The sequence below is a fragment of the Cryptotermes secundus genome, unplaced genomic scaffold (genome assembly GCF_002891405.2).
Source record: "Cryptotermes secundus unplaced genomic scaffold, Csec_1.0 scaffold530, whole genome shotgun sequence".
In the NCBI taxonomy this organism is placed as follows: Eukaryota; Metazoa; Arthropoda; class Insecta; order Blattodea; family Kalotermitidae; genus Cryptotermes; species Cryptotermes secundus.
Window position 1 is genome coordinate 285893 of NW_019729216.1, and position 12339 is coordinate 298231.

At 43.2% G+C, this 12339-nt stretch overlaps 1 protein-coding gene across 1 annotated transcript in view; it reads left to right on the forward strand.

Annotated features, from left to right (window-relative positions):
• The first annotated feature begins 4642 nt into the window (after positions 1-4642).
• LOC111865499 overlaps positions 4643-12339 on the forward strand; it is a 145104-nt gene continuing 137407 nt past the window's right edge. Inside the window, exon 1 of the mRNA XM_023853595.2 lies at positions 4643-4905. Coding sequence (XP_023709363.1) covers positions 4798-4905 — 108 coding nt within the window. The 5' untranslated portion in view covers positions 4643-4797. The remainder of the gene's footprint in view (positions 4906-12339) is intronic.

Below are 12339 nucleotides of genomic sequence, written 5' to 3' on the forward strand. Positions count from 1 at the left end.
CTCTAATAGAAATGAATACCAAGAGTCTTCCTGGGTGTAAAGAGCGGACGGAGTAAGGATGGAAACCTCACCGCTACTTGTGAGCCTATTGTCTGGAAAATGGAGAGCGTCGACGTCTCACAACACTGAGCGCCTCCACGGCCTGTTACAGGGACGGGCTTTGCCTTTTTCTTTTGTTCCGTGGACCTGTACATCCATTCCCCCATGTATCTTCATGGCGTAGTGCTCAGTTGGTTAAGCACAGGCACAACTCTAACTTTGTGTACTTATATTCGAGATGGCTTTGTTCCAAACAAGACTATGAACTCTGATAATGTACCTACGTATCCTCTTAACCTTTTGCGGATTCCCTTTTCTCTATACAGCTCTATATATCCACTTTTTTTTTAATTCGCTTAGTGGGGAGTGGAGTCCAACTGGGTCCCCTCGGCACAGCGGTCACTGATTGGCCTATTGTAGCCTGCCCCGGGTGATCATGATGATGGAGAATTTGGATGATTGAAGATTGGCAGGGGAAACCGAAGCACTCGGAGAAAACCTGCCCCAGGGCCACTTGACCAGACCGGGATCGAACCCGGGTCGCCGCGGTGGGAAACCAGCGACTAACCGCTTGAGCTGTGGCGCGGCCTTACATATCCACTTACTCTGAACACATCGCTAATATTAGCGGTGAGTGGGAAGGACGCTTCGTGAAAGGAAGCCTGCATGAGCGTGGGACGCAAACTGAAACGGGCCGTGACGCAGCTCGCTTGGAAGAGACGCAGAAATGTTGCGCGTCGCCTGCGAACATGCGACGGTGAAGGGGTGGGGACTTCTAATACAAAATTTGTGATAGCGTATTATTTCGAGCCCGACCGTGGATGCATAGCCGGCAAATGGGCGGCCAGAGGGAGCCTGCTCATTACTCATCAATTTTATACGCTTTAAAGAAGGAAGTAGCAAGAGTGGGTAAACTGAAAATATAGAAAAGAAGGTGCAATAAAAATTGTTTCCCTGAAAACAGCATCTACGAGTGAAACACGAACAATCGACGCGACTTTCACTCTATTGAAGTGTTCTTACAAGACTAAAAAATAGTTTCGTAAACACGTTGGGAATTATGTTGTGGTGTTCTGATTAATAAGACCCTCTAGTTTATAAGTGCATCTGGACAGGTTACCTCCAGAGTGTAAATAATGTTCAAGAAGGCAACTTCGGAGTTTGGGAATTGGAACTTCTCAGGTCATGACAGTTAAAGTTTTCCTCTCATTTACTAGAATAGTGAATGTAGTTCCTCTGGGTTCTTTGTTAGAAAGAAAAATATATATTTTATTTCTTCCTTCGTAGAACTAAACATAATGTAGAAAATGTACTTGTGCATGTTTCAAAATCAGAATGACAATCATAAAAAATATTATTGAAAGAAATTATCAGAAAATTTCCAATTATAATTAAAAAATCAATTCCATAAGAAGATTAGAGGCATTTGACACTGGTGGCAGGGTGCCTAAGGCGCAGAACAAGATGCTGTAATATAACAAAGAGTGATATATTGGGTTTTCGGACTTTATCCATCGTCCTGGTTTTTAAGATAACTAATAAAAACACGACGTTTCGGAAACTGGATCTGTTTCCGTCCTCAGGTGAAGGAAAACACCTATTCCGTTGGGTCCGTCACCTGAGGACGGAAACAGATCCAGTTTCCGAAACGTCGTGTTTTTATTAGTTATCTTAAAAACCAAGACGATGGATAAAGTCCGAAAACCCAATATATCAGTGTGTTATACACCATCGTCAGAATCCTATAGTAACTACTAATAACAAAGAGTGTTGCCAACCTTGTGAATAGTCACTTCCCGCACGGAAACAGGTAACGCGTGATACTGACTACTTCAGCTGCACTTACACTTCAATATCCAGGTTCTCCAACTCTGCTTCCTTTGTCTTTACCTTCCTCATTACATTCCTCTTCTACTTACCCCTTTTCTCTTCCTTTTCAACAAATAAGGTCAACAAATGAAAAGTGTCTTCCTGGATTATCTATTCAGGCTCCCGTTTGCTGTATTACGGAGGTACAGTCCCTGTGTTGAGGCAGATTAGAACACTTCCACCGTAGCCCTGCGAGGCGAAGCAGGCGACGAGACGAGATCGCGGTGCCTGGGAGTATAACTGGGCCAGCCTTTCACTGGAGGATACAAATACAGGAACCTCGTCTTCCAGGTTGTGTTCGGAGACGGAGCTGAAGAATGTGCTCTGTAAAGAGAAATTATTGTTCGAAATCAGAAGAAATGAAAACAGGACAAAATTTGGCAAAAAGGGCTCTTTTGACAATAAAGGTCATGATGATCATGATGGAAGTATAGATTTCGAATCAGACCTCACAAGTTAATTCGTTCGCTTTCCAGAACCATCAAGATGTTTGAATTCATGTTGGAAGCATTCACATTGACACTGTTTAGTTAGTTAGTTAGTTAGTTAGTTATTTAGAGAGGGTGGGTTTCCCCATGCACCGCGCCCAGTTTGATCTATTGTGCTTCCCTCTACGATATTCTACCAGTCTCTTTACCCTACCGATAAATGGTGCGTACCATCGGTCCCGCAGAGCAAGCGAGTTCGGCCACTTGCTTAGCTGTGTCTATAATGCTTCCCCCATCTATCAGAGGCCTTAGAGACTATTGTTGGGCGGGAAACGTCCTGGAATTTGGCTCAGTGATCCCCTTTGGGGATATGAGGTTCTTTTACGTGCCGTAAAGTTACGACACGGGACACACAGCTTAAAGTCCCTCCCGGAGGACTTGTTCCCTGAATTTTTCCGCCCTTAAAAATTCGACTACCTCCGCCTGGTATTTGAACCCGCGTACCACGAGTCATGAGGTGGAAACGTTACCTCTAGACTACGGAGGCCGCTTTGACACTGTTTAACATTTTAGGATAGTACAAATTGCTCAAAATTTTCTTCTTCTTCTTCTTCTTCTTCTATAACTTTATGGACTATGCGCTCCGACTTCCTCCATTTCACTTCTCAAGACACTCGTCCTTTTGGAACATTTGATGGAGTTCCTTGGATGAGGAATCATTCGGGAGCACAAGGCGTCGAGACAAACACGGTCACAAATCCAGAGTGGGATTCGAAACCTCGATCCCAGTGTTGATGCGACTGAACACATTACCACATCTTAGAGTGAACGGCCACGAATTGTTCAATACTGAATTAAATTCAGTTCGAACATTGTTTTCTGCTGTTATTTGCGTTTAATTACTCGTACGAATATATTGCTTACATATAAAATGCAATTCAAGTTATAATTAATTATTGTAATCACTTTAAAAATGATAAATTACAATATAAAATATCGTATATTGCTTTTAATTTTATTATTCTTCTGTCGTAATTATTCATATACTGCTTTCCCCTCCCATATTTTGTCTAATGATTAGGATTCTGGCATCTTTATATCTATCTATATATCAATCTATCTACGGTTCTACAGCCCTTATGGACCTTGGCTACTTTTTCAGTTTCTTAATCCTATATAGAGTCGGTAGGACTTCTTGGACAGGGGATCAGCCCGTCGCAATGCCGCTAGATTTCTGGCATCTTAGTACTTTAAAATGAATGAGATTAATTTGCTTTTAAGTTACCAAGATACTGTGCCATGTATCGCCGTTTTGCTCAGTGCATATCGATATCCTGGAAACAAACACATGTCCGGCAGCACAGGGAGAACTACGTTTGCCATTTCTGTTTATTTCTTTACCTCTTTTCTCTGTTCCGACATCTATCTATTTTTTGTTTATTCTTTCTTTCTCTCGGAAAATCTCCTTCAGGTCTGAGAAATGTTGCGCATACATGCATACTGCGTACAAAAGTGACACAAGCTGTCCCTTCCAGTCACCGTCTCCAAAACAGGAGGAGTCATCATTGAATGAGATGTTCTCACAGCGGTCACTATTAATAACACCATCTTCAGGGATGTAGCGCCATGCAGTCCGCTACAAGTCCGCTGACGTTTCGGAGGAATGTATTGCTTCCTTCATCAAAGTTTAAGAGAAAGCTAAGCAAGAAACCAACTTACAGAATTATGGGTTCTTGTAATTTTTCCATTGTCCGGTATAATAGAAAATAGAAATACGACGTTTCGGAAACTGGATCTGTTTCCGTCCTCAGGTGAGGGGAGGAAGACACCTACTCAGCTTGGTCCCTTAGAAGTAGCTAAATTGCAATCACTGGGCTGAGATTAGCTCCTTCTAAGGGACCCAACTGAGTAGGTGCCTTCCCTTCCTCACTGTGTTATACACCATGGTCAGCACCCTTTGGAATATACAAGGAACCAAATTACTATCCTGATGTTTTTTCCTTCGCTTAACTCATCGACCCTGAATAGAAAGGCAGTATGTTCCTCCGAAACGTCGGTGAAATACAACCGGACGACATGGCGTTCAATTACAGAAGATCTTATTCTTCGTGCAGCGATCTGCTTATGGCTGCAGTGTTGGAGCCGAGTTGCCCAGGTCCACACTATGTACATCCGGCGCCTGAGGCCCCAACACCAGCTCCCATTAATGACAATGACCAACTTAGCCTGAGCTTTCATAAGACCTTGCAATATACAAGACGAATCTGCTTAACAAAGAGAACAGTACCACACAGCTACTCCGTGAAGGTATTTCCCCTGCGGTGAAAGTGCTGGAGCCACCCCTCCACCTACATCACATCCCGCTGGGCCGTACCCGTGCTCTGCACACTGCTGCATATAGTGTCTTCATCTCACACGGTGCGTGAGTGACCGTCCGCAGTGGCTGCTGGGTAATGCCAAGATGACAACGGCAACTGCTAGCAGGCGCGGCATCTCAACACTCGCGGCCCTGGTGTTTCTGCTAGCTTCTGTTTCGGCGGTTACGCAGGATAACAGAGACAAGGAAAAGGTAAGAGGACTTCAGACAAGAAGAGTAGCAGAATGAACTGTAACGAAGTGCACATACACCACTGAAATGTCCGCCGAATAACTGTTTCTACACATAAGCCTTCTCTTAGTCTTCTGGTGGGGTGAGGTAGTGAGCCCATAGTAGCAGTCCTGGTTGCGATAACGTGTAGTGGATCGAGGCCTCGCAAGGGGAACCGAATTACTCGGAAAGAATCTGCCCCAGTGCAATTGTTTTTTCTTTTCCAGAAATGCCAAGGCGTCGCGATGAGAGACCAGTAGCTAGCCTCCATATATGTGACATAACCCCTGATACTCGCTTTGACGTTATAACTCTTATGGGGCCATTTGGAAATCACTGTTTCACTAATTATCCACGTCTCTGTAAGGATCTACCTATCTACCTGTCTATGGTTCTACAGCCCTTGTGGACTTCGGCAGATTTTTTTTTCGGTTTCTTAATTCACAGTCGGTAGGACTCCTTGGATGGGGGATCAGCCCGTCGCAAGGCCTCTGCCTACACACAGATTAAACGCATACAGACATCCATGCCTCAATTGGGATCCGAACTCACAATCCCTATGTTCGAGCGGGAGAAGACGGTTCATAACTCTGACGGCGCGGCGACTGTGATCAGATTTCTCTATATATATTTTATTATTTTTAGTGGGGTGAGACTGACGCCACTTGGTACTGCAGCCACTACTGGCCTATTGTACCAGCCCCAGATGATAGATGATGATTCTGGAGCAATTTGTGGAAGAAACAGTGTCAGGAGAAGCCGAAGTACCTGCCCCATTGCCATTTTTTCCGCCACAAATCCCACATATACTGACCCGGACTCGAAACCGGGCCGCCGCGGTGGGAAGCCAGCTACTAACCTCTTGAGCTGTAGCACGGCCTCGGATTTCTGTAAAGATAACATGATATAATAATAATAAATATAATAATCATAAAACTAAAACAACAACACGAAGGCATTCTTTTCGTCAACGGCTGACGTTGTACTGCAGACTAAACATGCTGCAACACCAACTGAAACAGTGCCGTTTATTTCTGCCACATTCTGGTTCTATCGTAAGAAACTAAGATTGGTTTTTGCACTTGCATTCTACGAAAACGACATAAAGACAAAAAGGCAAACGTTATTGATATAGACTGAATTCCGTAGACTAATTATATATTTGAAAATAATGTGTTGCGTTTTTAGAATTTTCACTTGTCTCAATGTTGAATTATTGTAAAGGATAATGTAATCATAAATTTCAAAATTACCGGAAGTATACAGGAAGACCGCGCTAGTGACACACAAGAGAAATACGACACACAAAACTACGATAGCCGCAAAGGAGTGCAACGGCACCATTCTAGTCATGAGATAGAACTAAACATTGACTTGCCTGTGAGCACGGTGAACAAGTGAACAGTGCAGTGGTCTCCCCAAAAGCAAAAAGAAAAATCACCTGATGTTGGCCCATGTGGGCCGAAACATGTCGTAAACTAGGAAAATTATATATGTAGAACTAGAGACATTTTAGTAGTTTTGACAATCGAATATACTTTTAGTGTCCTATTGACATTTTAATAGTTTTAACATCATAAAGTATTAAAATACATTTTTAGTGAGTGACATATTCTCGATGTCTTTTATATTGTTGCATTAATGACGGGTACTTTGATAATAAAGATAATACCTCGAATTAAGGGGATGCCAAAATATAATATTCAAAGTTATATTTATACATATATTTAATTGTAAGTATTATCTGTTACTTACATGATCTTAATACTTCGTAGGATTAGTTATCTTTTTAAAATTGATATAAGTAAATAATTCCATGGATTTCGAAGGTTCATTACCTTGTTCACAAGAGCCCTTTACTGGTCCCTATCCTGAGCCAGATCAATCCAGTCCATACTACCGAATCCTACTTCTCTAAGATCCATTTTAATATTATACACCTACCTAGGTCTTTTCTACCTACTGGTCTCTTTCCTCCTGACTTTCCCACCAGTATCCTAAATGCATCCATCTTTCCCCATTCATGCTACATTNCTTGTATATTGTGAAATATTCACCGTATCGACATAGCGAAACGTGACAAACTTAAAGCTTAGTGAGGTTTATAAATTATGGCATTAACCACTGTTCTGTGTGGTCTCCATTTCTGAGAACAATCTGCAAAACTTGAGTTCAGGACCGTGTAAGTAATGCTCTATACCTGGAAATGAAATGAAACTCTCACTATAGTTACATTGTAAGTACATACCCCCCTGGCTACCAAATTTGATCCATATCCAGTAAGTGTATTGGCACGTGTTAGAGTGACTATTCAACGGGTTTCTGGATTGGAGATTGAATTTATTGACCACTTTCTCACACGACCCATGAATACAGTTAATTATAGCGCCATCGCTGCTCTCCACACTTTAAAAATTACTACAGCAAATTATGCCATTTCCAGCATCCTGTGTCTCACCGGCTGTCTCCTGGTAACGGCTTCTAACAGTGGAAAGTCTACAACTGCACCGACCCAACCTTCTTTTCACAGCCTCCCTTAAAACTGACAACTGACGATTGACTTGCCACGGTTATAACATCTCGGCACGGACCGCGTAGAAAACACCTTTCACTATTTTACTCGAAATATTTCCATGGGAAAGTGTTTGTTTGCGAAAGCGATATCCAGTAACGGCTGCGTACACTTTCTTATTAAGAATCTGTTGGTTAGCAGCGAATGTTGTTTCGTTGTTTATTTCGAGGTCGTTGGTAGCGTAGTTGGTTGCTACAAGCCAAAAGGTCGCGGGTTTAAGTCCTGATGAGGTTATTGGATTTTTTCAATTGAACTAATCCTTCCAGTCGCACTATGGCCCTGGGGTTGACTCAGACTCTAACAGAAATGAGTATCAGGAATTAATTAAATAATTATCCCGGGGAGTGAAACGCGGCCGTCGCTTAAGGCTGACAACCTTACCGCCATCTTTGAGCCGATTGTCTAGATAATGTGGGACCCTCAATGTCTCACAACCCTATGGGCCGTCACGGCCTGGTACAGGGACAGCTTTACTTTTTTACCAAGTAACAAGTCAATACTCGGCAGTATTCTGATATGCAACCTGCGCTTCTATTGTGACTATTTCTACAATATACGTCATTTCTTATACAATTTAAGCAATGAAAGCATTGCTTGGCATTTTACTTAAAGGCCACAGAAATTCAGATGTGTAGGCAATATCCATGCATTGTAATGTACAAGGAAGGAACCCACTTATCGTTTGGCCAGGAGACAGGAAGTGCCTTAGAACCTATCTGGACGTCACGGTTAAATACGGAACAATCCTTAGACTTATTCGTGGGCAACAGCAGAGTAGAGAACACTCCCTGTAAGACAATTGAACAAGCAATATGGAGTCAACAGTTTACAACTAAACTTTGCTAGCAGCATAAAACAGAACTGACTCCCGTCACTGTCAGTCCCAATTTGAAGACATGTCCTTTTATATGACAGTGCCCTATAAGTAGTCCTACCACTAATCGTAGCTGGTTTCTGTTTAATTTCAACAGATCCTTCGTTCTTCTGTCAGATGGTCCTTGTATAATTCAGTTTGCATTTTTGAATACAGTAAAGGATTCCCAATATTTTCTTATTATTTCTGTTTGTCCAGTCCCTGATCGCTTCTTTGGCAACTCCTACTGAGATGCCGCAAGCAGGTTCAGGTCCTGTTCTTGCCAGCTGATCTGCGGTTTCATTCCCTGCAATACTCTCCTACTGAGATGCCGCAAGCTGGTTCAGGTCCTGTGAACGGCTGTTCAGGTCCTGTTCTTGCCAGCTATTCTGCGGTTTCATTCCCTGCAATACTCTCCTGCTGAGATGCCGCAAGCTGGGTCAGGTCCTGTTCTTGCCAGCTGATCTGCAGTTTCATTCCCTGCAATACTTTCCTACTGAGATGCCGCAAGCTGGTTCAGGTCCTGTGAAGGGCCGTTCAGATCCTGTTTTTGCCAGCTGATCTGCAGTTTCATTCCCTGCAGTACTCTCCTACTGAGATGCCGCAAGCTGGTTCAGGTCCTGTGAACGGCTCTTCAGATCCTGTTCTTGAAAGCTGATCTACGGTTTCATTCCCTGCAATACTCTCCTACTGAGATGCCGCAAGCTGGTTCAGGTCCTGTTCTTGCCAGCTGATCTGCGGTTTCATTCCCTGCAATACTCTCATATTGAGATGCTGCAAGATGGTTCAGGTCCTGTGAACGGCTGTTCAAATCTTGTTCTTGCCACCTGCTCTGCGGTTTGATTCCCAGTATAACTCTCCTATTGAGATGCCTCAAGCTGGGTCGGGTCCTGTGAACGGCTGTTCAGATCCTGTTCTTGCCAGCTGATCTGTGGTTTCATTCCCTGCAATACTCCCGTACTGAGATGCCGCAAGCTGGGTCAGGTCCTGTGAACGGCTGTTCAGATGCTGTTCTTGCCAGCTGATCTGCGGTTCATTCCCAGCAATACTCTCCTACTGAGATGCCGCAAGCTGGTTCATGTCCTGTGAACGGCTGTTCAGATCCTATTCTTGCCAGCTGATCTGCCGTTTCATTCCCAACAATACCCTCATGGCCTGGCACCCATATAAGCTGAACTCTGTTTGTCTGGCCAGTTGTGTGAGGAATTGGTGGCAGTCCCAGACCAGTTTTAGGTGATCTGGTATTTGCCAAGTGCTTTGATTGCAGCTTGGCTAATCCCCATTACTCCCTACCTCGGAGGTTGAGTGGGCCCTGGTGTCTGTGTGGATGTTCTGGTGTACCGAAAGTCTTGAACCCCGGCCGGCCGGCCAGCCCGCAGCTCTCTACTATCCCAACCCTTCTTTACAACCAATTCCACCAGCAATGCAGAAGAGAACAGTCCTTCATACGAGTATCATGCAAGAGAAAACTAATTACGGCGAGACCAGACAACAGCATGAAGCATCATATAACTTATCCGTCGGCAGAGCTGCTCATTAGGAGGTTGATGTCCGGGGTTCGACTCAAGGACCTGTCCTATGCACTCTGTTTCTGCAATTCAGAACTCGCTGACTCCTTCCATTTCCTCCAGTGACGCTGCTTCCTGCACACCCCGTCAGGAATATTTGATAAGTCGCTCTCACCGTGGTAGCCATGAGGACGACTCGCTTCGGAGGGCTTGTGATTTATTGTATCATCTTGTATACTTGATAACCTGCGTAATGAGGATCGTCATAACTTGTACTGCTCTCCAAGTATAATTATAATGATCAAGTCAGGGAAGATGAGATGGACAGAGCATGTAGCACGAATGGGGGGAAGAGGAATGAATGTGGGATATTGGTGGGCAAGCCAGAAGGAAACAGACCACCAGGAAGAACAAGAAGCAGGTGGGTGGACAATATTAGAATGGATCTTAGAGAGATAGGATGGGATGGAATTGATTGGATTAATGTGGCTCAGGATAGAGACAAGTGGAGGGTTGTTGTGAACACGGTAATGAACATTTGGGTTCCATAAAATGCTGGGAATTTCTTGAGTAGCTGCAAAATTTGCGGTTTCTCAAGAAAGGCTCGGCTCCATGAGTGTGATATACACTTGAAAATGCTGATCATTCTTTAGTCCAAAGTGACGGACTAATGCTAGTTCTGTTCGGGAGGTTCAGATGTGAAATTATAAATGCATTCTTAATTTTAAATGGAAAACCTGAATGGAAGAGAATACTGATGGGAGAGTGAAATTAAAATTAAAATGGGCTTGAGGGCGTATGCTGGATTCAGCTAGCTCAGCATGTGGGCCAGTGACGGTCTTTGGTCAGCAGAGCCACTATAAGGATTTTAATGCCATGTCTGAAGGCATGCAGAGCTGACAGAGTCTGCCTGAACATCTGTCCGCATATTTCAACTCAAGAACCGTTGCACGAATATTGAATGATGAGGTTTGTTCTGTGCATTATGCCTTTGAAGACTTCTGCAGACTCTTATTGCCTGCTGTCCTGCAGTCAGTACTACCAACACGACAGACGCACTAACTACTGACATAACAGAGACACTTAATATAAGATCCTGAAATTATTTACGACAACAGCTGTTTAAAAACAGGCGATTTTTAACGTTCGAGTTTGAACAAATATAAAACATCAAAATGGCGGCTGCAGTAAATTTGTATTTAGCTTTCTGATTTGTAGCGATAACTAATGAGCCAACAGAGCTAGGTAATATGGTATGACAATAGATATTATTATTTTTATTATTATGGCTCTACAGCCCACGCTGGGTGGGTCCCTGTCGCCACTGCATGGCGCGTCCTCAGGTTGCGAATGGAGGAGACGCCCTCCAGTTTTGGAGGGAAGCTGCAAATATATTGAATAAACAGCCGCGGACAGCCGACAAGGGGTGGTCCTCCAGCTTAAGGGTTTGGCGTGTGGCTAACAACTCCTCACAGTAAAAGAATAAACTTGTTACGAAAATTCTCAAGAAGCCTCGGACCTGTACTGATTCCTCTGGATTATCGACCTAAGCTGAAGAAAACGGACATGAGATTTGGCACTTGGAATGTACGAAGTTTGTATAGGGCAGGTTCGCTCAGGGCAGTGGCAGAAGAAATCTTAAAATATAAGTTAGATTTAGCGGGAGTACAGGAGGTCAGATGGGATGGAGGTGGCATCGCACGAGCAGGTGAAAATACATTTTTCTATGGAAAAGGGAATGAAAATCATGAATTAGGTACAGGTTTTTTCGTACATAAGAGAATCATATCAGCAGTTAAGATGGTAGAATTCGTTAGTGATAGGATATCATATACGTGTATAATACTAAAAGGTCGCTGGTGTGATATCATTGTTACGAATGTCCAGGCCCCAATAGAAGATAAAATTGATGACATAAAGGACAGGTTCTATGATGAATTAGAACATTTATTTGATAAATTCCCGAAGTACCCTATGAAAATTTTGTTACGAGCTTTCAATGCCAAAGTAGGGAGGGAAGACTTTTCCAAACCAAGGACTGGGAATCAGAGTTTGCATGAGATTAGTAATGATAATGAAGTTAGAGTAGTGAACTTTGCCACATCAAAAAATCCTACTGTCAAAAGTACAATGTTCGCACATCGTAACATCCATAAATTTACTTGCACATCTCTTGATGAGGAAATACACAATCAAATAGACTGGCAGTGAGCAAACAAACAACGCATAGAGTTCATATGGAGAGGTTCAATCTCAAGAAATTAAACGAGGTAGAGGGTAAAGAGCAGTATCGTGTTGAAATCTCAAATAGGTTCTTGCTGACAAGATCAGCGCAGTAAAGACAGTACATAAATATTGTCACGTGTATGAGTGACTGTAGACTGGGTTTCGATTGGCAACTGGACTTATTGAACACTTACAGATAGTAACTACAAGTAACTACAGCGCTTTCGCTAATTGACACAGTTTACTGTTCACTATGG